The sequence below is a fragment of the Solanum verrucosum genome, unplaced genomic scaffold (genome assembly GCF_900185275.1).
Source record: "Solanum verrucosum unplaced genomic scaffold, falcon-dt-bn FXZP01000261.1, whole genome shotgun sequence".
NCBI classification, from domain to species: domain Eukaryota; kingdom Viridiplantae; phylum Streptophyta; class Magnoliopsida; order Solanales; family Solanaceae; genus Solanum; species Solanum verrucosum.
Genome location: NW_026019969.1, coordinates 7,536,637 through 7,562,724, shown reverse-complemented (window position 1 = coordinate 7,562,724; position 26,088 = coordinate 7,536,637). Strand labels below are relative to the sequence as shown.

General features: G+C 30.1%; 3 protein-coding genes across 3 annotated transcripts; 1 reads left to right on the top strand and 2 right to left on the bottom strand.

Annotated features, from left to right (window-relative positions):
* Positions 1-1,557: 1,557 nt before the first annotated feature.
* LOC125815494 (vetispiradiene synthase 1-like) lies at positions 1,558-3,929 on the bottom strand. Its single transcript, XM_049494973.1, has 6 exons — positions 3,804-3,929; positions 3,424-3,700; positions 2,949-3,324; positions 2,617-2,835; positions 2,387-2,525; positions 1,558-2,246 (listed from the first exon to the last, which is right to left on the bottom strand). The coding sequence occupies exons 1-6, from the start codon at positions 3,906-3,908 to the stop codon at positions 1,704-1,706; spliced, it is 1,659 nt and encodes a 552-aa protein (XP_049350930.1). The 5' UTR covers positions 3,909-3,929; the 3' UTR covers positions 1,558-1,703.
* A 4,759-nt stretch (positions 3,930-8,688) lies between these two features.
* On the bottom strand, positions 8,689-10,931 carry LOC125815497 (viridiflorene synthase). The gene is made up of 7 exons (XM_049494976.1): positions 10,821-10,931; positions 10,465-10,732; positions 9,996-10,368; positions 9,691-9,909; positions 9,467-9,605; positions 9,092-9,337; positions 8,689-8,985 (listed from the first exon to the last, which is right to left on the bottom strand). Exons 1-7 carry the CDS (start codon positions 10,929-10,931, stop codon positions 8,689-8,691), a joined length of 1,653 nt encoding a protein of 550 aa, XP_049350933.1.
* A 9,606-nt stretch (positions 10,932-20,537) lies between these two features.
* LOC125815535 (sesquiterpene synthase 31) lies at positions 20,538-22,772 on the top strand. The gene is made up of 6 exons (XM_049495028.1): positions 20,538-20,660; positions 20,741-21,014; positions 21,102-21,474; positions 21,557-21,775; positions 21,966-22,104; positions 22,223-22,772. The coding sequence occupies exons 1-6, from the start codon at positions 20,538-20,540 to the stop codon at positions 22,763-22,765; spliced, it is 1,671 nt and encodes a 556-aa protein (XP_049350985.1). The 3' UTR covers positions 22,766-22,772.
* Positions 22,773-26,088: the final 3,316 nt, after the last annotated feature.

Sequence of the window (26,088 nt, the reverse complement as noted above, 5' to 3'; positions counted from 1 at the left end):
TTGTTTGGCGACTGGAGATTTTGTTGGCTTAGAGTTTCTAATTTCAACTCAAGAAAAAGACTATATATTATACATAAAAAATATAGTGACATTGTATGTGTTCGTTATTCACTACAACAAAAACAATTTTTAGCGGTAATAAATAGATACATTAATAAAAAGTGTTAAAGTCTTTACCGACATTAGTTAAGTGTCATTAGATTCAATGTCGCTAAAACCTTTAGGGACATATACAAAAAGTGTTAATTACCGCTAAAAATAAATATTTAATGACAATTGCTAATTAATTGTCGCTAAAAATCATTTTTAATGTATTGATTGTTTATGTTAGTTTTTCTTGTCATTATTGCATATTCATGTGTGCTTGTTGATTCAGGGTCTACTTTGATAGCACTTTTAGAATTTTTTTCTTTCTTTGGCTGCAGAATGTTGCAACTTTGAATTCAAAATTGCCTCAAAGTGTTTTTACTTTCTGAGGTAACCTAAATTCATTTTCACTTGTCAATTTCTACATAAAAGTATTTTTTTTCTTTTAAGTTTGTTCATAGCTTAGTGCTCATTTGGAAAGATTAAAAAGTCTTTTTAAGTACTCATATAGAATATCATCTACTTATGACTTTTAACTTTGACTTATAATTTATTTTTATAAGCTCGCTCATCCAAACAGGTTCTTAATCTCGTCTCTCTTTTTTCTTTTCTTTTTTCCTTCGTGAGATTTATATATATATATAACTATTACCACAAATAATATTACATACTACTAGGGATTTAATTTGTCTAACAAAGTAGTCCCTTTACGCTTCATAGTATTGTAAACAACTGAAAAACGAAATGAGGAGGGGGAGTGTAGAGACAAATGTGAGAAAAAAATATGGAAGTTGTAGACACTTGCAGGAGTTCTCATTTATCTATCAAGAAATTAGCCTTACATTTTTATTTTTTTATTTTTTGTTACTTGTTACATAAAATGATAAAATTTATCACATAAAAAATTGTGTGGTAAACTTTAAAATTGGATGACTTTTACCTAATAAAAAGATTAGAATAATAAATTTAAAGTTGAATGACCCTCGAGTTGTAATACAAACATACTCATCCTTAGGAATTTTCATTTTTAAAATTATATATAAAAGAATATATATGATTTTTTCTGATTCTTGATTTTAATTGTTAGTTCTGCGGTACTTTTCTTGACACGCTAAATATAAATTCAAATGATCAATCTTTTTAAGGTTATGAATAAACCGTTCCATTCAAATATTTTCATGTGAGAAAAATTCTCCCTAGCTAATACATGATAATTTCTTTTTCTTTTATATATACTTTCAAATCTTACCAAATTTTAATAATTAAAAAAGAAATAAACAAATGGCTCCTGTTGACTATAATGTCCAAAAATTCGCAGTTGCCCTTGCAATGGTGGTCTTTGACATGTACGGAATATTCAATTTTTTATTTATTTTCTTGTGGCTAATCAGACACTGTTGAAGCATATTCTTTCACGTCATGACTTTAAGAATTGTTTTACATAACTTAAACAAATTAAGCTAAAGCAGCTAGATAGAAACTGAGGTAATTAAATTTAAATATTATCAATGATGATACAAAGAAGAAAGTTAAGAAGGTAACTTCATTGCACGATATCACCAATTACTTATTTAAGGGACTGAGAAGTACCAAGTGTTCCTTGGTGAATTGATAATTTAAATTTCAATAGAATCTACCAACAAAGCGATAATGTGAGGTTTTAGAACCTTCTCCGGATGAGTGTATCCATCTTGATTGTGTTTGTAAGTGACATCTATAATACGGGCGAGATTGAGAATACGAGTAAGGATTTCTGTAGAGACAGGTGTTGGTCGAAGAATTCCTTCATTTACATCCTTCCATGCTATCTCAGCCATCTCTTGGAATTTTTCCATTGCTACTTCTGTTGATACGTCATAATCCCTCATATAACACTCAATTCCAGTTGCAATCTGACCTCTACCCTTCTCAACTTCATAGGTTGCTATATCATCAATGACTCGACATAAAGTCACATTGGCCTCAAGGATTTTAGGGTTCTTAGCCAACCATTCAAAATCTTCCTTGTTAGCAGATTTCACGCCCAAGTAGGATGTTGTCGTAAGCAAGTAATAAGTGCTAGTAGCTAATGCATTGCTAAGATACTCAGAAACAGGCGGCATATATCCTTCAATGAACCATTTTGCTTCCACAAAGTAGTTTCTCACGATTTCTTTCATCTGTCAAAGACATTCAAACATCAGTATTTATTCAAAAAATAAATTTCCTTATACGCAAAGATGAGGAGAAAAAGCTACAGATATTCGTTAACAAACTGATTAATATTGAGATAACCAGTACTATAAGTCATGATTCATACTCTTTCTTTGGCGTAGTGAACAACATCGGATCTACCATCCTTTGACAACTCTGTTTCATAATCGTTGTACAGATCTAGAAGTGCTTTATAACTGATTTTCATGTAATCTGGGAGCCGATCAATTTGGCTGATATCCCACCTAATAAAACACAAATTAAGATTAAGTAAGTTTCCCTTCTAAGAAACCGTCTAATAAATCCATCAACTGTGTTGGAGAGGCAAGTTCATACCTCTGTATGGCATCGGTGTAAACCTCGAGTTCTTTTACTATTCCATAAGCATCGAATGTGTCATCTACTATCGAAATCATTGCTATAGTTTTAGCAAGCATGACACGAGCCTGAGAGTATTGAGGTTCAGCATACACTCCCATCGTCCAAAAGTAACATTCCACTGCTCTATCCCTAGCATATGGAAGTGTTGTCACAAAATCCAAATCTTTCCACCACCTATAAATTAAAATAAGAATCAATCTTAAAAATTTAGAATTGAAATGAGAAATTAAATTACTATCGAGTAACAACAAGTAATTTATATTTTTTAATGTAAATTATTAGTGCACCTTGATACTTCGCTTAGTTCTTGTTTGTGCAACATCTGAAGTAAGTTGAAGTCCAGTTTGGCAAATCGAAGCAGCACATCATTCTTAAATTCCTCCTGTTCGTAGATAGAGATGAAGTAACGCGTCTCAACTCTTGGAATGCTCTTATGGAGAGATTGCTCAAGGGCATGTGTGACTTGCTTACTCAGAGGTGACTTCAAATGTGGAGCAGCAGATTCAAGATGAGCAGTGGAGAAAGCAAGTGCCTCTTCTAAGATGTCTTCTCCATGAGTCCTTACATGTGAAGCTTCATATAAGTTCAATAGACCTTTGATGTCGTTGCTAAGGGGTTCGTTAAATTTTCCCTTTGCATCTTGGTATCTGCTAAAAAATCGATCTGGTTCAAGTTGAAAACAAAATATTACTATTAGTTACGTATTAATTACTACTAGCTAGTGTAACGGTGTTGATTATTATATTATATTATATTACGTACTTGGAGAGATATTGTAACCATGTTGTCTCAGTAGTCGAAACTGAAGGGATAAAGTAGTTAAGTCATTGTATTCATGACTCTCAAAGTTAGGATGTGCTTTGTAAATTTGATCCAACATGTCTTCTATTTGTTTCTCAAAATGGTAAGCTAAGCCAAGGCGCTCAACAATGTCTATCAGATTCAACTTCTCAGCCAATGTCATTCCACTCGCAGCTAACAACATACTCCTTGTTTGCTCTTTCAATGTTTCAATCTCTTGAGCATACTCTTTTGCAACCTATAAATTAATTTATCCAAATGAAAATTTTCTATAATACTACAATTTATTAAACAAGTTAATTAATTTGTGCTTTAAACAGACAAATCAATTATATAAATACCTGATTATCGAGGGAGAAATAATGGAAACGATCACCCCAAAGACTTGGAGAGAAGTCAGCAACAGGGCGAACAATCTCCTCCTCTCCTGCAGCAGCTAGGGCCATTTCTTCTACAGTTAGCTTGTGAAAAAGAAGTGTTAATTTTGTTGGTTTTGTGCTTAGAGAAATTGAACAAGTGATGATGGAAATGGAAGTGAAGGAAATGAGTATTTATAATGTATGGTGAGAGTCTTTTGTCACAGCCATCAATATAATCTTTCACGTTTAAATACTTATTGACGTCTGGTTGCCGCACTTGATTATTGTACTGGTTAGTGTATAAAAGTTTAATCAATTCCATTTTTAATCTTTTTTGGCGTCTGTCTGTAAGTCTAAGGGTTTCTAGTGTCAATTCAGAAAACGACTTACGACATAAAATATTATACTAAACTAGTATGAGACATTGCATTATATTGTCTTTTAGTCTTTTTTGTCACAATTGCACCATGTATTTGGAATGTTGATTTGAGGTCTATTTCGATGGCACCCAAAATATGATAATATTGGATTTCCTTGAGTGCAGAATGTAGCAACTTTGAATTGAAAATCATGTCCCAAAAGAAAAATAAAGGACGATATGCAATATTTAATTTAATTTATTGAATTGAACACATATTATTTGTAAAGTTCATAGATTGATGGCTTAAACATAAATTATTTTTGTGCACTTGTTTTTCCGGTTCAAAGTTGAGTTTCTATGCCATCCTATTTTATTAAGTTAATGTTGAATTTATACAAATTGAAAATAGACTAAATGCAATTTTTTATGCACACTTTTTTTTTCATAATGTGCTTTTATTTTCTCGATTTGGACAGATTGAGAATTGACAAAAAAAAAATTGAAGGATAGAGAATTTCTCAAATGTATATAGTTTTGTATATCGGCATATTCTTAGAACAAAAAATAAATCAAAATTTCTCCGTTCTTTATTATTTATCATTTATAAGTATCAAAAGTACATAATTAATTCAAGATCCAATTCAAAAAAAAAGTAATAGTTTCTAAAACAAAAAATTCAAGATCCAATTCAAAAATTTGGATGTTGCTTCATGCTTTAAACGACGAAGATGAAGAATTAGTGATGCAGAGTTTCATAGTAGACATGAAAAACAACAAATCAGTATAATTATGAAGCGGTTTGAACATAAGAGATTCAAGTTATCTCCAAAATAATTATAAATATCTATATCTTTATTTTTATTGGTATTAAACGAATCAAAAATAGTTTATCCAAAGGGACATAACAAGAAATTATAATTTATCCAAAACTATTCTGATACCCCTTACTTGTACTTTTCTCCCTTAGTACCTTTCCTTTGAGGTCCTTTAATTTTTTTCTTTACTAATAAAAATTAGCCTTATGCATACCTTATCTATTGAAATTGTTTTTTTTAAAAGGTAATAATGACTAAAAAGAAGTGAATTTTTCGACTAATACCATGTACTTAGATTGATCTCTTACCATAATAGAAAAGAACGTGAATAAAAACAATAAGTTCACAGAAAAAAAAAGCTATTTGATGATATGAAAAATGGCGATCGAGAAAATGAAAAGAAAAGAGTTGGAGAGAAAAAGGAAGATATAAATATGCGTGAAATATTATAATGACCGAATATTTGTTCTTAAATTGACGGACAATAAACAAAAAGTATCATTGGAACAAAATTGGGATACAAATGAGAAGAGAAATACTTCAATTGGATTGCTAAAAAGAGATTTGACACATATCATTCAACAGTAATGATAGATAATTGAAGACATTAACCTGAAATAAAACCACTTTAAAACTAGAAATATCCCCAATTATGACATTTTTTTTAAAATGTGATGTAACTGAGAATCTGTAACAAAAAAATTTGTCAGTATTAATTTATTTCATTCTTTTAGGAATTTAAATCATGTTTGTGTTACAATTAAATAAAAAGTCTATATTGGATATAGAATCAATTTTTTATGAGACTAAAATGTTTTCCACAAATCTTACATTGATGTCATTAAGATAAATGAACGTTAAAAATAAAGAATCTCCAAATAGAAAAATGTGTTAAGTCTTTTTCAAAAAATAAAAAATAAAAAGTATTTTATAAACTAAAATAAATTAAGCTTTAATTTATATAATAATATTTGTATTTTTTAATTCAAATCTAATTTATAATGATAATGTTTGAACCATCTTGTACGTATCACTATCATTCATAAAGACTTACATAATGTTTTAAGAAATATTCAAGGTTAATGTAATATTCTTTTCATCAAATTCACCCTTAACAATCTCAAAAAAAATGTCAAAACCTATTTTTTACATTGTGAATAGTACAAATCGATTATGGTTTTGGCTTGATAAAGTTTTTCAATTTTTCATCATCTAACGTTTTTAATTTTTTATCACTAAGTGAAATGTCAACAATTTTATACATTAAATAGTGCAATTCTATTTTAGAGTAAAAAAGATAACGTGATCCACTTGAGAGTTGAGACATTCAATTTTTGGAGTTTAAAGCAATTATTTTAGTTAGTATTTTTGGAGTTTCACATTATTTTCAGAACGGTTTGTAAATACTTTTGGTTCATCATTTATATATCAATAAATTTTGATTTTGATTTTGATTTTTGTGATATATGTGCTACATAGGTCGATTTGGTTCGATTTTGAAGTTTATCGGTTCAACTAATCGGTTATTGATTTGTAGATATGCTAAATCGTTAAGAACCATTAATATATCGGTTTATCGGTTATTGATCGTTATCGGTTTGGTTATTGGTTTAACCGTTATGATATGACACGAAAATAAATTATTGAAAATCTCTTAGAAACATGGTGACAAACCAAATAAACTATGCACATGAGTTGATAAATTGTATCTTGCTAAAAAACAACACTAACACATTGTAGAATAACTGAAAGTTTGAGACGGCCAGAATTGAAAATATAAACTAAATCCAAAGTCAAAGGACTTTATATACCAAAATGGTATTAATATAATTTATTAATTTATTATCTAGTTATCAGTTAACCCATTAAGAAAAAACTTCAATTTCGTTAAGAATCAATAACCCGATGATAAAAAAATCAAAAATCAATACCAAAATCGTTAAACAAATAACCTATTACCAATTAATAACTTTTTTTCGATTTGAGTTATCGATTTCAATTTCGTTTTGAACAACCCTACCTAACATATTTAATTTTAGTCTACTTTTGTTTCTTTGCATAAAATATATTATATTCAGATTATTTTTAGAGTTATATTTACCATCAATTATGAAGAAATACTATAAACTTAACACAACACAACAAATCAAAAATAATTAGATAATGGAACAGTTAATAATCATAGAAAATTGGTAAATATTTACGAGCAAAAGAATTAAAATATGCATATTTTAATTAGCTAAAGATTAAATGTGTTTAGTTAGATATCATAAAAATTAGCATTAAATTTATGAATAACAAAAGGACTAAGGGTGTGTTTGGTATGAAGGAAAACAGTTTCCGGAAAATGTTTTCCAATTTTCTCATGTTTGGTTGGGTAAAATGTTTTCCAAATTAACTTATTTTCCTCAAATTCAAGGAAAATGTTCAAAACTTAAGGAAAACATTTTCCAAAACTTTCCTCTAACACCATATTACAATTTTTTTTTTTGAGAAAATCAATTTTTTTTGTTGAACAAATAAATTTAAAGTTTATTTTAAACAATATATTTTTCAACCTCAATTTTTTTATTTTTTTACCCACCCTCACCCCGACCCCCCCCCCAAAAAAAATAAATTTAATGTTTGTTTTTAAAAAAATATTTTCAATTTCAAAATTTTATTTTCACCCCACCCCTACCCTCGACTCCCACCCCCAAAAAAATAATAATAAATTTAAAATTTATTTTATAAAATTTACTTTCAATTTCAAATTTTGTTTTTCAATCCCACCCCATCCCCTAACCCCCCCCCCCCCAACCAGCCCCACTACCAGCCCCTCCCAAAAAAAAATTAAGTTTGTTTTTAAAAAATATTTTCAATTTCATTTTTTTTATCTTTTCACCCTCACCCCACCCCACCCCTACCTCGACCCTCCCCCTCCGGCCAGCCCTGCTACCACCAACCCTCCCCCCAAAAAAATAAAGTTTGTTTTTAAAAATGTTTTCAATTTCAATTTTTTATTTTTTCACCCTCATACCCCCTACCCTCCCCCGACCCCCCACTACCAGTGACCCCCCCCCCCCCAAAAAAAAATAAATTAAAGTTTGTTTTTAAAAAATATTTTCAATTTTCAATTTTTATTTTTTCACCACCCTATCCCCCCCCCCCGCGCCAGCCCCACCACCACCCCCACCCAAAAAAAATTAAGTTTATTTTTTAAAAATATTTTCAATTCAAAAATCATTTTCTACTCTCTAGTAAAAAAGAGATATTTTCTCAAAAATAATTTTCATTCATAAATCAAACACTAAAAAATATTTTCTACTCACCAACCAAACATGAAAAAATAAATCAAAATTCTACTAATTTTCCAGAAAAATATTTTCCTTCGTACCAAACACACCCTAAAAGTACTATTAACCTCATGAGTAGTATGTTATTAGAATTTAGTACTAGTGTCACTTGCTTTGATAAAGCTTAGGTTTTTTTCACTCTTTCTCCTTATTGTTAGATGATCAATATGGTAGTTTCTTTGCTTAAAATCTTACAATTTATTTTAGCAAATAAAAAGAAGATCGAGCTAGGTACAAAAGAAGTATTATTAAGATATCAAAAATTAATGGTACAAAAACGTTTTAATTAAGTACAGTAGTATTACAGGAAACTTATATAGATGGAACTAAAAAAATAAAATAAAAAAATCAATGGTTTAGATCTCAATGGAGTCCACCAGTAAAGCAATGATGTGAGGTTTTAGAACTTTTTCGGGATGAGTGTATCCATCTTGATTGTGCTTGTAAGTGACATCTATAATACGAGCAAGATTGAGAATGCGAATAAGAATTTCTGTAGAGACAGGTGTTGGTCGAAGAATTCCTTCATTTACATCCTTCCATGCTATCTCAGCCATCTCTTGGAATTTTTCCATTGCTACTTCTGTTGATACGTCATAATCCCTCATATAACACTCAATTCCTGTTGCGATTTGGCCCCTACCCTTCTCAACCTGGAATTAATGGCAATTATAATTCATTTATAAGTATTTGTATTAAATTACTGTAACTCGTAATTATAAGATGATGATTTATGTAGTGTAATGCGATGTTAATTACCTCATACGTTGCTATGTCATCAACAACTCGGCATAATGTCACATTGGCTTCAAGAATTTTAGGGTTCGTAGCCAACCATTCGAAATCTTCCTTTGTTGCTGACTTCACTCCCAAATAGGATGTTGTAGTTAGCAAATAATATGTGCTGGTAGCTAATGCATTGCTAAGATACTCAGAAACTGGCGGCATATATCCCTCAATGAACCACTTTGCTTCTACAAAATAGTTTCTCACAATCTCCTTCATCTGTTTAACAGAAACCACAAGAGACATTCAACCATCAATATATACGATCTAATTGTATAATAAAGAAATAGTATAAGGTAATTAAATACAAGTGTCGTTTTTAAATAGAAATCAGTGAGTCCTACGTACTCTTTCTTTTGCGTAGTGGACAACATCGGATCTGCCATCCTTTGACAACTCCTTTTCATAATCTTCATAGAGATCCAAAAGAGCCTTAAAACTGACTTTCATGTATTCTGGGAGTCGATCAATTTGACTAATATCCCACCTAATAAAACAGAAAGAGATTTAATTAGTAAGTTTCCCTTCTAAGAAATAATCAACCGTCTAATAAATCCATGGCAAGTCCATACCTTTGTATGGCATCGGTGTAGATCTCAAGTTCTTTTACTATTCCATAAGCATCGAATGTGTCATCTACTATCGAAATCATTGCTATAGTTTTAGCAAGCATGACACGAGCCTGAGAGTATTGAGGTTCAGCATACACTCCCATCGTCCAAAAGTAACATTCCACTGCTCTATCCCTAGCATATGGAAGCGTTGTCACAAAATCCAAATCTTTCCACCACCTACAAAATAAGTACCAATCTTAGAAATTACTATCAACAAATAATTTATACTAGTATTTTTAATTCAACTTAACACATCTGTATACCTTGATACTTCACTAAGTTCGTGTTTGTGCAACATCTGGAGTAAGTTGTAATCCAATTTGGCAAATCGAAGCAACACATCATTCTTAAATTCCTCCTCTTCGTAGATGGAGATGAAGTAGCGCGTCTCGACTCTTGGAATGCTCTTATGGAGAGACTGCTCAAGGGCATGAGTCACTTGCTTACTCAGAGGTGACTCCAAATTTGGAGCTGCAGACTCGAGATGAGCAGCGGAGAAAACAAGTGCCTCTTCTAAAATAACTTCTCCATGAGTCCTTACATGTGAAGCTTCGTATAAGTTCAAAAGACCCCTGATGTCGTTGCTTAAAGATTCCTTGAACTTGCCATTCGCATCTTGGAATCTGCTGAAAAATTCTGGATCATGATCGAATAAAAGCAATAGATAATTAGTTTTCTTGCAGAAAAAAAAAACGTATTATTTTGGTGAATTGCTTTAAATGATGGACCTACTTTGGGAGATATTGTAACCATGTTGTCTTAATATTCGAAATTGAAGGGATAAAGTGTTTAAATCATGAGCCTCAAAGTTAGGATCTGCTTTGTAAATTTGATCCAACATGTCTTCTATTTGTTTCTCAAAATGATAAGCTAAGCCAAGGCGCTCAACAATGTCTATCAGATTCAATTTCTCAGCAAATGTTGTTCCACAAGCAGCAGATAACAAACTCCTTGTTTGTTCCTTCAAAGTTTCAATCTCTTGAGCATACTTTTCAGCAACCTGTAAAATGTTCATGATTGGGATTCAGTATATACTAATCAACCAAATATAAGAGATGGAGAAGGATTTTATAATCAAAACTAATTACCTGATTGTCGAGAGAGAATGAATGGAAACGATCACCCCAAAGACTTGGAGAGAAATTGGCAACAGGGCGAACGATCTCGTCTTCGTTGTTAAGGGGGATAGCTAGGGCCATTTCTATCTAATTAGCTTGTGAGAAAACAGAAAGCCCCTATTTTTTTTCTTTCTTTTGTAATTAGTTGGTGATAGGGAATTGAAGTGTTGATGGAAATGAAAGAGAAGGAATATTGAGTATTTATAGTGGTGAGAGCCTTGATAATTTAATTATTCACTCTCTTTTGAAATTCGTTGTGCTGCATGCAGTCCATCCGGTTGCCTTACTTTGACTACTTATACTTAACTGGTCGTCCCACAGTAGATATACAAATAGTATACTCTTTCTAGTCTTTATCAAAAATAATGATACATTTTTATATTGTACTCCTTCCTCCGCCATATATAAGAAGAAATTATAAATAATAAGATAATTTTACTATTTACTTTGTAAAAAAAAAAATTAAAAATTTTACAAATAAATATGAACACTTTAAAAAATAATTAGTTGCAAGGATAATATAGGAAAACTTTAATTAATGTTTTCTTAATTTAGTAAGGTGATCAACTAATATGGACATGGAGGGAGTAGTAGTAATTTAGCTTTAAAATATTCATTTATATTTAATGAAATAATTTATAGTCATGCAAATATTTATGACTTGTTTTAGATTACAACTTTAAAGGCTCGGTTGGTTTGGAAGGTGGTTATCTACACAGATGACCTGGGATCCATCCCCACTCAATGCCTTCTGAGTCAAGCATGCCGCATAGGGCTTGCCTAGTGCGGTTTACATTCCCTGTGTGGTTTGCAGGTTATTACACAGTGGGGGATTTATCCAGTGCGCACAAAGTGCTCACCACAGAGTGCTCGCCCGAAAGGTAGAGGCTGTGGCAGATGTTGTAGCAGCTACGGGTTATCCTGAGGTTCCAAAAAGGAAAAAACTTTTTTTAAAAAATCATCTTTATTAAATTTCATCTTGAATCAAATAAAATCTCATAAATTGAGATTGATGAAGTAGTAAGTGCAACCAAATTTGTACTAACTTTCTACCTCCCTCCAACCACATGTTATAAATCAATTTCTTTGATGGTACTTCCTCAATTCAACTATAGTTATTCATTATTGATTTGCATAAATTTTAAGAAACAATAAATAATAGGAGTAATATTATTATATTACATTTTGAATATATTAAATTTAATGTTTTGAAAAATGTATTAGATATTGAACATTAGTATTTAACATTAAGGGTAAAACAGACACAAAAGAATAAATTATCTTTTTGATTTTTTAAATTAAACAATTATTTTTAACATAGTGAATAATTAAAAGACGGCGGATATTAAAAAGGCTATAACTTCAATGCAACCAAACTTAAATTTTTATTATATGATATTGTAACGTGCCTTTAATTTCTTTCTTTACTCCTTGTGATTCCTTATTTCCTCAAGTGGCGTCTGTCTTTTAAAAATTAATAATACTCAATAATCTTCATGTTTTTTTATTCCTTATAGTTCCATTTTTGGAAAATTACATTATGGCCGTTGGTGACGTCCGCCTTCTTACCTTGGGCGGCCGTCTCTCTCTTTTTGTTTTATATTTTTATATTAATGCGATATATGACCTCGAAGGGACCAAGATAGTGTCTCTCCTTCAATGGCGTCTGTCTTGATCCAATGCTATTGTTTCCGATTTCAACTTGAAAAAATATAGCATTACATAAAATCGTAGTATGTAATTATAGCATGAGTTCATTATTATAATTTTTTTCTCCCCCACGAGATCGGATGGGCATAATAAGGGCGGACCTAGAGGTAGTCGAGAGGGGGTTCAAAAAAATTTTAAAAAATATATTTATTTATTGATTTTGAACCTTCTAAATGTATGATTAGAGATTGACTTAGTGGGTGAGATTTAAAATTCATTGAATTTCAAGTTCGAATCTTAGATACTATATTTTTTTCCTAAATCACCTTAATGAAAATTCTGAAATCGCCGCCAGTGCCACATAGTCATTCTAATAAAGTAACTTATTGAATTATGTATATTTCCAAAATTCAAGATTGATGGCTTTTCTGAATGATAGAAGAAACATAAAATAATTGCACGCTTATTTTTCCTGTTCAAAGTTGAATCATCTATGCCATCGTACTTTACTAACTTAATGTTGATTTTATGTAAATCGAGATGTAATTAATTCAATGGAAGAGATGATATGCAAAATTTTACGCACAATTTTCTCCAAACATTCTTCCCCATGTGATTATTAAAACTTCTTACTGATGATGAGAAATTTAAAATTAATTGTTTTTAAATATCTAAATGTAACATTGTTTTTTAAACTGCCTAATAAGAACATAGTTCCAAACAAATTGAATCTTTTGAGTATTTAGTATTTATTAAAAATCTAGAGGAGTCAAATTAGTTCTTTTTAGAACGTAATATTGTAGTTTCCCTAAAGTTGACTACTTTGGACCTAAAAATCAAACGGCAAGTAAAATCCATAATACTATTTAAAGTCCAAATTCTTTGGTTAGAATTTTAATCTTTCATTGGTAAGACTGATCTTAGAAATAAAATTCTAATACTGTTGGAATTAAGACTTAATATATTAGACAATTGAGCCAAAATTGACATTACAATTTACACACACAAATACATGTATATCCATCCACTGACCAATAATTAATGTTTAATCAAATATTTAGTCAAGTAAGGCACCCACAAGAGATGGTCGGAATAATCCTAATTCCTAAATAAAGGTATATTTTACAAGAATTTGAAGAATTTTTTTTTGACTATTTTCATAGTCATATATAGAGGTTACCCAAACTCTATGTTGTTGAGGAAGGTTCTTATCACCTTCTTGGCTTTAGAATTATATTTTTAATACTCTCCAGTATACTCTTTCAAGTGACTCTTCTAGCACCATGCTATTATGTGAGTCAAAATAGCATTACACATTATTGTTGTTGGTTTAGGTTGAAAAAAATCAAAGTAGAGGCCAAATTACAACATGAATAGAGTTCTATATAAAAGACTAAAGTACATCAACAGAAGACTAATAAAAAGAATTCAAAAAATAATTGAATAAGCGTGGGAAAATGTGAATGAAAGTTATCATGTTAAATTATCTCTCTACAAAGATTCTTAATTGCATTCTCAAATTAGGTCAAATTAAAAAGCATATTTACGTATTATATCTTTAACTAAATATTGGGTCGAACTCACATCAAGCTTTGTAGGTGATCGAGCACTAGGGGCGGAACTACAGCCATCCAAGGATGGGCAGTTGAACACCCTTCGCCGGAAAATTACATCATATAAGAGAGGTCAAATTCTGAATTTAAGAGATAAATAATTAATGTTGAACAACCTTGACATAAACTCTTCCTGGGGCAGTGGTTAAGCGTGTTTATTTCCATCTCAGCTGCGCGGATTCGAATCCCAGTGCGCACAACATTTTTGTTTTTATTTTGAGAGCAGAACACAACCTCATACACTATTATTATGTTCCTCAAGTTTCTTAATTATTAATATTACAATTTTAATAATATAGAGTAACATATATGAATACATTATTTTAATTTTAAATATTTAAATATCATGTATTTTTAATTTTTATCTAGGATATAATGCACTTTCGAATGGTGAAAACAAAAAAACCAACATTTTACTTTAAAAATTTGTGTTTATGGATGTTAAATACTTTAAATCCAAAACTAAAATCAATACATGCGTTTTATCTTCTTCTTTTTTTAAGAAAAAAAAAATTATAGGTGTGATTTATCTTTCGTAAAGCTAGACGCATTTGTTCTATCAATATTTCACTTTAAAAACAATAATCATATATTTTTATCATATTAATTCAATGCATCAAAAAGAAGAAAAAAAACTTGATTGTGTATATTTGATATTGACAAATGTTGAGATCGTTCATGGTAGAATCCTTAGGTTAAAAAAATAACATTCAACTCACTTATTAAAAAATATTCTTGAACACCCTTGATGAAATTTCTGACTCCGCCACTGACACCCATTAATTATCTTGACGTGAAATGTATATAGATATTTAAAAAAAATATCACGAAAACTATATAATTAATTAATAATCACACAATAAATAACTGTTAATAAGCACACAATAAATATTACGAAAACTATATAATTAATTATCTTGTTAATTTTCATTGAAGTGAGCTGAGGGAGGAGAGCGCGGGTGAGTATAGTGCGCTATTACAAAGTGAAAATGATATTTTTGGTAAAAAATAAGTGGAAATATTATTTTTTAATTTTTTATTTTGATAAAATATCTCCATATTTTTTAATTTTTTTAAAAATATAATTTTAACAACCAAATGAAAGGGACATAAAGCCTAACCTCTTTTTACATCTTAGAATAAGAAAGATTTTGATTCAAAGATCTTTACAAGACAAAACAACTATACTAATGCATTTAAACTACAATGGGGAAAAACTAATTTTGACGCTACTATATATATAGAGAGAGCCCGGCAAATATCAATAAAAATTAGTGGATGTTAATGTGACCCATATTTAATATAATTTTGTGGAGATTATAGGAACTCCCACAATTAAACCTCTACAAATTCACCTTTTTTTTAGTGGTGTTAGTAAGTGGTGTTGAAGCTTCATTACCACAAGGTCGTGGGATTGATCCTCCACATTTCTAAACTTGTATTGTGTTATTCTTCCCTAAATTCTAGGTTTCTATGCGCAACAACTTACAAGTTTAGAATTAGCAATTGTTGAGATTATACTTTAATTTTTTGAACTACATGTTTCATCTTCTCTTTATGAAATCACAATTTTTTTCATCCAAACTACAAAGCAAGTAAGTTTTATATAATTATAAAGTAGTTTAATTCGCTATGTAAAGTGTAAAATAAGATATTTGCAAGTGTAAGCGATATTATTCTTACTCATTTTAATTTCAAAATACAAAGTCGTTGAGCACATTATAATTTGTGATTTGAAGTTTTCCTTTTTTATAGTAATATTGAACATAGCTTTTTCATTAATTTTTTTCACAATTGTATTTAAATAGTTTTTACATTTACACTATGTAAATTCGGTGTGTTATCTAAATTTTTTAACTAGTCCAATGGAAATCTCCTCTAGGTAAATCACCCATTACCTTCAGATCCTGGATCTATTACTAACTAAATACATACTCCATATGTCCTTAATTATTTGTCCACTTTTGAATTGACACACTTATTAAGAAAATAATGATTGACATAGTGAGTTTTATCATTTTATCCTTATTAATTATGAAATGGATGAATTAAAAATTTAAGATTTTCAAGAAAATCTACATTTTTCAAAGTAATTAATTGAGGATATAATAGATAAAATAAATTATAATTTCTTAATATGTCAAAATGGACAAGTAATACGCTTTCACCTTCCATGTGGTGGGGACCCTACACTAGGCTTTCAACCCTAGTAATCTAGTCTAGTACATATATAGGGTGTGTTTGGTATGAAGGAAAATGTTTTCCTAGAAAATGTTTTCCTGGAAAACAAGTTGATTTTTGACTTATTTTCTCATGTTTGATTGGTGAGTAGAAATATTTTCTGGAAAAAATAAATTAGTGTAAGATTTATGAATGAAAAATATTTTTGAGAAATATCTTTTATTTTTACTAGAGTAGAAAATAATTTTTCAAAAACAAACTTAAATTTTTTTTAGGGTGGGGAGTGGGTGAGGGGTGAAAAATTGAAATTTTGAAGTTGAAAATATTTTTTAAAAACAAACATATTTTTTTTGGGGGGTGGGGGCTGGTAGTGGGTGGGTGGGTGGGGGAGGAGGTCGAGGGTTGGAGTGAAAAAATAAAATTTTGAAGTTGAAAATATTTTTTAAAAACAAACTTAAATTTTTTATTTGGGGGTGGGGGTGGGTGATGGTAGGGGGTGGGTGGGGTGGCATGGGGCGGCTGGGTAGGGGTGAAAAAAATGAAATTTTGAAATTGAAAATATTTTTGAAAAACAAACTAAAAATTATTTTTTGGGGGTGGTGCGGGGACTGGTAGGGGGTGGGAGGTCGAGGGTAGGGGTGAAAAAATGAGATTTTGAAATTGAAAATATTTTTTAAAAACAAACTTAAATTTTTTTATTTTGGAGGGGGGGGGAGCTGGCAGGGGAGGGGGGTTGGGTGATCGAGGAATGGGATGAAAAAATAAAAATTTGAAGTTGAAAATATTTTTTAAAAACAAACTTAATTTTTTTTTCTTTTTGAAGGGGGTGGGGGGCTGATAGGGGGTTGATAGGGGGCTGATGGGGTAGGGGGAGAGGGTAATGGGTGGGGGGTAAAAAAATAAAAAATTGAAATTAGAAACATCTTTTAAAAATAATTTTTAATATTTTTTTGGGAGGGGTGGGTGTAGGGGTGAGGGTAGGGTAAAAAAATTGAATTTAAAAACAAGTTTTAAATTTTTTTTATTTTTTGTTGGGGAACTGGTTTGAGGGTAGGGACAAAATAAATTGATTTTTTCAACAAAAAAATAATTGTAATTTGATGTTGGAAGAGAGTTTTGGAAGATATTTTCCTTAAGTTTTGAAGGGAAGTCATTTTCCTTAAATTTGAGAAAAATGAGTTGATTTGAAAAATATTTTCTAAAACATTTAACCCAATTAAACATGAGAAAATTAAAATTTCCTTCCTACCAAACACACCCATGGTCAAGTAAAGATCGTGGGTAAAATAAATAGTCAAGGAGGTGTTTGGAAAACGTGAAATACGTTTCCTGTTCAGTTGTAGATTTAATGTTAAAAGTACAATAAAACTTTACTACATTTATATAAGTGAAATCATGAAATATTATTATTTTATAGAAATATTATAAAATTTATTAATTTAAAGAGTGTTTCGACATCACAAAATTCGTTTGGAATGAAATTTCAGAGAATTTAAATAAATCCACTTGTGAAAACGTTATTTATGAACTTGTGTGCATGATTAGTGATCTCGGTTACCGTAATAAAATGGGCGTTAATAACATGTTGGATGGAAGAAAATGATACAAGTTCAGAGATCTAGAGCTTAGAAAAAATTGTGGATACCATTGAAAAAAATAATGTTGATGATAAAGTAGAAGATGATACAATTTCTTTGGAACCAGTTACGGGTAAGGAAACACTTATCGATCACATTTAGAACTCTTCACTATTTTATGATGCAGTTCGAAAAGACAACGCCAAAATTTTTGGATGCAATAAGAAAAATTAGAGATGAGCTTCAACGAAATTTAAATTTTAACAAAAAATAGATCACAATAGAATCATGTTTCACTAATTGTCTTGTATATATTTATACTTTTAACGAATTATTAATTTATAATATTAACGGAATTATATATTTATATAGAGATCTTCTAAAAATATATTATCTTATCGAAATGAGTAAAAAAAAATTATTGACTCAAGTCAGGATGGAAAAAAATTACTATGTAAGAGAGGTTATTAATTAACCGAATATTAATTTAGGAGGTTTTACTGTTGAAGAAAAGGCATGTTGTTCACAAAGAACTTAGATACACAGATGGTGATACATTAAAGGATAAACTACATAACTACACATACATCACTACCATATATACTATATTTACCTCTAGTTTAAAATAATTACATATATTACCACTTTTAATATTTATATCATATATTTTAAAAAAATTAATCAAATACACTAATCCCTTAAATAAGGAATTGAATAATTATCTACTCCTTAATTAATGGTCCATATCCATTAACAAGTCAAATCATCTTCTTCTTTTTTCACATATGCCGTTTCCTCCGTAAGCCCACCCCTCCTTCTTCCTTAATTCATCTTTTCCCTCTTTCTTCCTTCATCCTCTCAATAAATGTTTGCATGTTCAAATCAATATTATTCATATAGGTTTGTTTCGATTATTTTATTATTCTCACGTATTTTGATTTTGTATCTGAGTTAGAGTTTATAATGTTCTTAAGTTCAATTTTATAGAATTTTACAAATTAGGTTTTATATTTTTTTATTTTGTTGCTTCTCGGACATTTTAATGGTTGAACATTCTCAAAATCGAATGATTCTCGTCAAAGGTACTACACATTAACAATACTATACTAAATCAAACAACTTTTATTTGCTCATTTTCACTCATTAATTTCTCATTGTAAGGACTGACTCTTCATCCGTCAACATTCAAGTCGAGAATAGATCTAAGTATAGGAATGACTCAATCAAGATGAAGAATTACGCCAAGCTTTAATTAAGAGAAAAAAATATACCATTAGATGCACATCAAGTGCAACAATGTTGGATACACATCAGGTGTACATGTATCTAGTTAAGAGTTCATGTATCTGAGTTAAGATTATATGCATCTATGAGAACAAATTTCAGATCCTTAAAGAAAGGAAGAATTTTGAATTTTTTAAATTTTTTTGGATTAATGATAAGACAAATACTCCATAGTTGTGATTTGTTCCTAAATTCGTGTGTTTCAATTACATTTCATATTTAGATACACATAATTATATGTGCGTTTACTATGTATCCGAGATACATGATTTTGAATATAATGTATGAAATTGATAGTTGATACATCGAATTAATAATAGATACATATAAAAGATACATGAAATTAAAATTAGATCATATAAATAGATACATGAAATTAATATTATATCATATGAATAGATACATGAAATTAATACTAGACACATATAACATATACACAAAATTAATATTAGATACTTCTATGATACATATGAATGTACTTGTATGATACTCATGTATCTAAGTGTTTAGTTTGTTGGATACATCATATATTAATAATAGATACATCAAATTAATGGATTTTATTATTTTAAGAGTAATAAAATGATATTAATCAAATTGCATGACCGAGATATACATGTTTTTGTCTTTTATTAATAATATTAACGAATTTATTATTTCAAATAATAATAAAATGAAATTAATTAAGCATAAATACACTCCTTGATTTTTGCCTTATATTAAGAAAATCAGTTACAACCTATTAATTTAAACAAATAAAATATGTATCTCGATTTTAAATTCGGCAGATACATGTATCTCACGGATTTAAACTCATGTATCCTAAGTATAAAATATGGTAGAGGAAGTAATATCTAAAACTATTGGGAATCTAAGTAATTAGGACCTAAACTAGTGGTATTTATGTAGTTTGCCCTAAATTAAAGTTGTATGCTGCAAGTATATTACAAGTCTAATCCAAAAAATAAAAAAAACACGTTGTCATATTATTAAGGTCTATTAAAATATCTATAGACCCAGTTATGTAGCCACAAATTGTAAAAGACGACCAATTATTAAACACTTGTCCTCAAGAAAATCATAGATCAAAATTTATTTTTTATATGTATATATATTAAATTTCGCAGCTAGTGAGTGACAAGTTAGCAGTAATATAGTCAAGTGAGGCAACCGCCTTCTACAGTATAGTATTATAAAGAATTCCAATAGTGAAAGATGGCTGTGACAGAGGCGCTCTCCATTCATTCATTCATTCATTATAAATACTCATTTCCTTCTCTTACAATTCCATCATCATTTGTTCAATTCTCTACTAAAAGGAAACATAACAAACAAAAGAAAAGGAAATTCTCTGTTTTTCCACAAGCTTAAATTTTCTAGAAATGGCCCCAGCTGTTGCAATAATGAGTAACTACGAAGACGAGGAGGAGATTGTTCGCCCTGTTGCTGACTTCTCTCCAAGTCTTTGGGGTGATCGTTTCCATTCATTTTCCCTTGACAATAAGGTATGTATCTATCTATTTTGTACATGTCTTTCTTATCTTGTTAAGGAGATTCATTTCTGACATTTTAAATATATTTGCAGGTTGCTGAAAAGTATGTTGAAGAGATTGAAACTTTGAAGGAACAAACAAGGAGTATATTAATGTCAGGAAATACATTGGCTGAAAAGTTGAATCTCATTGATATTGTTGAACGCCTTGGAATTGCCTATCACTTTGAAAAACAAATAGACGACATGTTGGACCTCCACATTTTTAACATTGATCCTAACTTTGAGGCTCATGAATACAATAATTTATGCACTCTATCCCTTCAATTTCGAATCCTAAGACAACATGGTTACAATATCTCTCCAAGTAATATATCTATCAAGCTCTATTTAATTTATTAATTTAATTCTGTTTTCCTACTAGGACTAATTTTTTGTCTTCGATTTGAACCAGAAATTTTCAGCAGATTCCAAGATTCAAACGGCAAATTCAATGGATCTCTTTGCAATGACATCAAAGGTCTTTTGAACTTATACGAAGCTTCACACGTAAGGACTCATGGAGAAGACATCCTAGAAGAGGCACTTGCTTTCTCCACTGCTCATCTTGAATCTGCAGCTCCACATTTGAAGTCACCTCTGAGTAAGCAAGTCACACATGCCCTTGAGCAATCTCTTCATAAGAGCATTCCAAGAGTCGAGACACGCTACTTCATCTCCATCTACGAAGAAGAGGAATTCAAGAATGATGTGTTGCTTCGATTTGCAAAACTGGATTTCAACTTACTTCAGATGTTGCATAAACAAGAACTAAGCGAAGTATCAAGGTACGCTAGTAATGTAGATGAAATAAATTACTACTATTATTTGTGTATCTCAGAATCTGATATGTTGAAACTTACTTTATAGGTGGTGGAAAGATTTGGATTTTGTGAAAACACTTCCATATGCTAGGGATAGAGCAGTTGAGTGCTACTTTTGGACGATGGGAGTGTATGCTGAACCTCAGTATTCTCAGGCTCGTGTCATTCTTGCTAAGACTATAGCAATGATTTCAATCGTAGATGACACATTCGATGCCTATGGCGTTGTAAAAGAACTTGAGGTCTACACCGATGCCATACAGAGGTACGAACAATTTATGATTTAATTAGATGATTGCATAAAGTAGGGAAAAAACCATATCAAATTTTGAAGTTTTGACTACTATTTGTAATTGGAGACATGCCTAGACGTCATATCATACACCAGACATTTCTCCTTCTTCCTATGCTGAATTGATAAACTTATCAAATTCATTTCCTTTTTCATTTATTAGGTGGGATATCAGCCAAATTGATCGGCTTCCGGAGTACATGAAAATCAGTTACAAAGCACTTTTAGATCTCTACAACGATTATGAAACAGAGCTGTCAAACGATGGCAGATCTGATGTTGTTCAATATGCAAAAGAAAGAGTATGAATCGTGACTTATACTAGTTAACTCAAAATTAATCTGTTTTTCAACCTATTGAGTAGCTTCTAGATCTCCTAATTTTTGTCTCTATCTTAATGTCTTTGCTTGTTATTGACAGATGAAAGAAATTGTGAGAAACTACTTCGTGGAAGCAAAATGGTTCATTGAAGGATATATGCCACCTGTTTCTGAGTATCTTAGCAATGCATTAGCTACTAGCACTTATTACTTGCTTACGACAACATCCTACTTGGGCATGAAATCTGCTACCAAGGAAGATTTTGAATGGTTGGCTAAGAACCCTAAAATCCTTGAAGCCAATGTGACCTTATGTCGAGTCATTGATGACATAGCCACCTATGAAGTTGAGAAGGGTAGAGGTCAGATTGCAACAGGAATTGAGTGTTATATGAGGGATTATGGCGTATCAACAGAAGTAGCAATGGAAAAATTCCAAGAGATGGCTGAGACAGCATGGAAGGATGTAAATGAAGGAATCCTTCAACCAACTCCCGTGTCTACAAAGATTCTCACACGTATTCTCAATCTTGCTCGCATTATTGATGTCACTTACAAGCACAATCAAGATGGATATACTCATCCTGAAAAAGTACTAAAACCTCACATTATCGCCTTGTTAGTGGACTCAATTGAAATTTAAATTTAAATTTAAATCATATCAATTGTTGTGTACATTTGGGAGCACTTGGTTCCCAAATAAGTATTTTGATGGATGCCTTGTTGGTATCTCTGTAGCTAGCTAGAGTAGGAATTGCTGACGACACATGTTATCGTGCAGTGAATTGCTACCTCTTTCAACATTTTTGTATCATCATTGACATTTGAAATACATTTCTTTCTTTGTATGTACCTACTTTCTTTTAGCTAGACAATTCCTAAAATGGTGTGAAAAAAGAGTAGTCTTTAGCAGTTGCAATGCAATTCTACCACAAGGAAATGAATTGTCAAATAATAATGAAAAAGAAAAACATAAAGTATCAATTTCTGAAAGGAAGTAAATTAAAATCACCATAATCTCAATCATGAAACTACTTCTAAGACGAATTGTGATGCTATACCAAAAATTAAGAAAATAATTATTGGTATAAATATTTTACTAAATTATATCTATTAAATGATATTTAGTATTAGATTTTGAAAAATGATTTAGAGAAAAACTATTTAATACTAAGGGTAGAATATAGAAAAAATAATTATATTTTCTTGATATGTCAAAAGTGACAAATAAAAATAAAAATATACTTTAGAAATAAGTAACAAATAAAAGTGAACCGAATAAGTAGATATGATTTTGCTGTATTTTTTCTTAGACTTTTCTTGAGAAAATAGTGTGTTTTTACTCCTTTTTTTGTGGTCAATTTGGTTTGTCCGTATAACTACCCGGTATATTTTAGGTTCACTGTCCTCTCATAATGTCACTTGCCTTTTTTATTTTACATTTGGATTCAACGTGTCATCAGTAGGATAAAGATAATAATTTAAAAATCTAATATGTTTTTTTTTTCATTTGGTAATATCTACTCCCTACATTTTCATTTTATGTGACACTTTTAGATTTTGAAATTCAAACAAATTTACCTTTAACTATAAATATTTCATAGATTTTTAAAATATTTTTAATTATCAATTATTGTGACTTATAGTATTTTTTACATAGTTTACAAATATATAAATTTCATTTCAAAAAAATTGAAGATTTAATGCGTAAATTTTCGATCAAACTTAAACTGTTTGATTATCGAAAAATGAAAAGTATCACATAAATTAAAACAAAGGGAGTACTATTTAGTTTCAAAAAAAATTTATTGCACCTTTTTAATATTAAATGCAGAATATGTTACTCATATCTCATACAAAAGGTGGGACAACATCAGTATAACGAATCCGGAGCCAAATGGTCAAGAAAATTAGCCAAAATTTTTAAAAGGGCTATAAAATTGAGTTGAGAATCAAAGGGCAATATTTAAACGGTCTATAAACACCGTCTAAATTAGGTAAAAAAGAGCAAGGCTAATTTAGACGGTGTTTGTTAGACCGTTTAAATGTTGCTCTTTTGGTTCTCAACTCAATTTTATTACCCTTTTAAAAAATTTAGCTAATTTTCTTGCCATTTTAGCTCCGGACTATGAATTCAATATATATATATATATATATTTATTACTGTACGAATTTGGAAGATGAAAAATTAATACACAAATCTTTATAAAAAGAAATAAATTAGAATTAGTTATGAACTTCATCGTTAGTTCATTATTATATTGCTTGTAGCTAACAAATTATTTTGATAATCTGTTGTTAAACATAATTAGCGACGAATTTTTTTGCTTAGTTACAAAATCTGTGTTTCACTAAATTTTTTTGGTCATCAATAATCTTGCGGAACTAATTTTTATATCACTACATGCATTAAGTAAATGAATGTATTAATAATGCAGAAATTAGTTATGCAAAATTAAAATATTTATGTAGTAGTTATTAATTCTATCTTTTGTTCTACATAAAAATAATACATAGATTCTATCATAACTTATAGGGATAAGGGTTTGAAAAACACCCCAACTTTGGTCAAATTTGTTGTTGCGATACTAAACTTTCATGAGGACCTATTACCTCCCTAAACTATTTAATACCGTATTTTTTACCCCATGAACTATTTAATAGTGTATTTTAAAGGTATATATGTGCCCACGTGGACACATTATTATTTATAATTTTGCATTATTTTTTATGTCCACGTAGGCAAATATATATGTTTAAAATACGGTATTAAATAGTCTAGGGAGGTAATAGGTCATCATGAAAGTTTAGTATCGCAACAGTAAATTCGACCAAAGTTGAAGTATTTTTCAGACTTTTATCCCTAACTTATACATCAATTTAGTTATACGACATTCTAAACCAGTAACTATACACCATACTCGATATATAAAATTATATCTGTAACAACAAAAATATTATTGCTATAACTTTTTTTTCAAAAAAAAATTTAAGTCGCAATCTTATGTCACTTTGAATTTGCAAAATACAAAAGAAAGAAGAAGGATATAGTCTTTCATAATGGTATGGAACAATAGCTATATACTTTCTCCATCCCTATTTAATTGTCCACTTTAGAAATGGCACACCGATTAAGGCAACAATGATTAGCATAGTGAAGTTATAATTTTACCCTTATAGTACAATTTACAATTCCAAAATAAATTCACTCAAGATAACTAATCAATGCTATGAAGTTCATAAGTTTATTTACTTTATTTATGACAACTTTATTTAAATAAGGGTAAAATAGAAAAAAAATTGTTGTCCTTTCTTGATTTGTCCAAATGGACAACTAAATAAGGACAACTAAAAGAGAAAATATGGACAACTAAATAGGGACGGAGGGAGTACTCTTTAGTTGGAATACTTAACATGTTAGCTATGACATTGCACGGATTGAGTAGGCAATCATTATTTGACATGTAACGATCCTTTTAATCTATTTTTATTAATGTGAAAACTTTACACTTTGACTGATTTATCCCTATTAATATACTCTGTTTAATAAATCAAAGAATATCTTTTCTATGAAATTTTTCAAGAAGAAAAATTCAATATATTTTTAGGCTGAATCGATTTGTGATCCTTTAAAGTTAGCATCAAATTTCACTTAGACATTTTAATTGACCTTTGTTAATTTTACACATCTTATGTAAGGTAGCGCTATGTCACTTTACATTTTTTTGACAATCATCCAAATATACATTGCTAGTGTATTACACTCGATGAAGGGTTGTGTTATGTCATTTTTGACTTTTTCTTTTATAATCACCCAAATATACAAAGTGTGTATTACACTTGTCGATGTCTTTTGTAGAAAAAAAAAGTGTTCACTGATTTGATGACGTGTGACATTTTAAACTCAAATAATAGTTTTTTCTTAAAAGAAAAATTCATCACCAACCCAGTCGTCCTCTTCACCCC

Bases quoted from the DNA above. Each gene is read 5' to 3' on its own strand.
- LOC125815494 (XM_049494973.1), bottom strand. From the start codon at position 3,908: ATGGCCCTAGCTGCTGCAGGAGAGGAGGAGATTGTTCGCCCTGTTGCT. The intron at 3,325-3,423 runs GTACGTAATATA...AACTTGAACCAG, and splicing joins TGGTTACAATATCTCTCCAA to ATCGATTTTTTAGCAGATAC. The intron at 2,836-2,948 runs GTGCACTAATAA...TTTAATTTATAG, and splicing joins GAACTAAGCGAAGTATCAAG to GTGGTGGAAAGATTTGGATT.
- LOC125815497 (XM_049494976.1), bottom strand. From the start codon at position 10,931: ATGGCCCTAGCTATCCCCCTTAACAACGAAGACGAGATCGTTCGCCCT. The intron at 9,910-9,995 runs GTATACAGATGT...CTTATTTTGTAG, and splicing joins GAACTTAGTGAAGTATCAAG to GTGGTGGAAAGATTTGGATT. The intron at 9,606-9,690 runs GTATGGACTTGC...CTGTTTTATTAG, and splicing joins TACACCGATGCCATACAAAG to GTGGGATATTAGTCAAATTG.
- LOC125815535 (XM_049495028.1), top strand. From the start codon at position 20,538: ATGGCCCCAGCTGTTGCAATAATGAGTAACTACGAAGACGAGGAGGAG. The intron at 20,661-20,740 runs GTATGTATCTAT...ATATATTTGCAG, and splicing joins CATTTTCCCTTGACAATAAG to GTTGCTGAAAAGTATGTTGA. The intron at 21,015-21,101 runs GTAATATATCTA...GATTTGAACCAG, and splicing joins TGGTTACAATATCTCTCCAA to AAATTTTCAGCAGATTCCAA.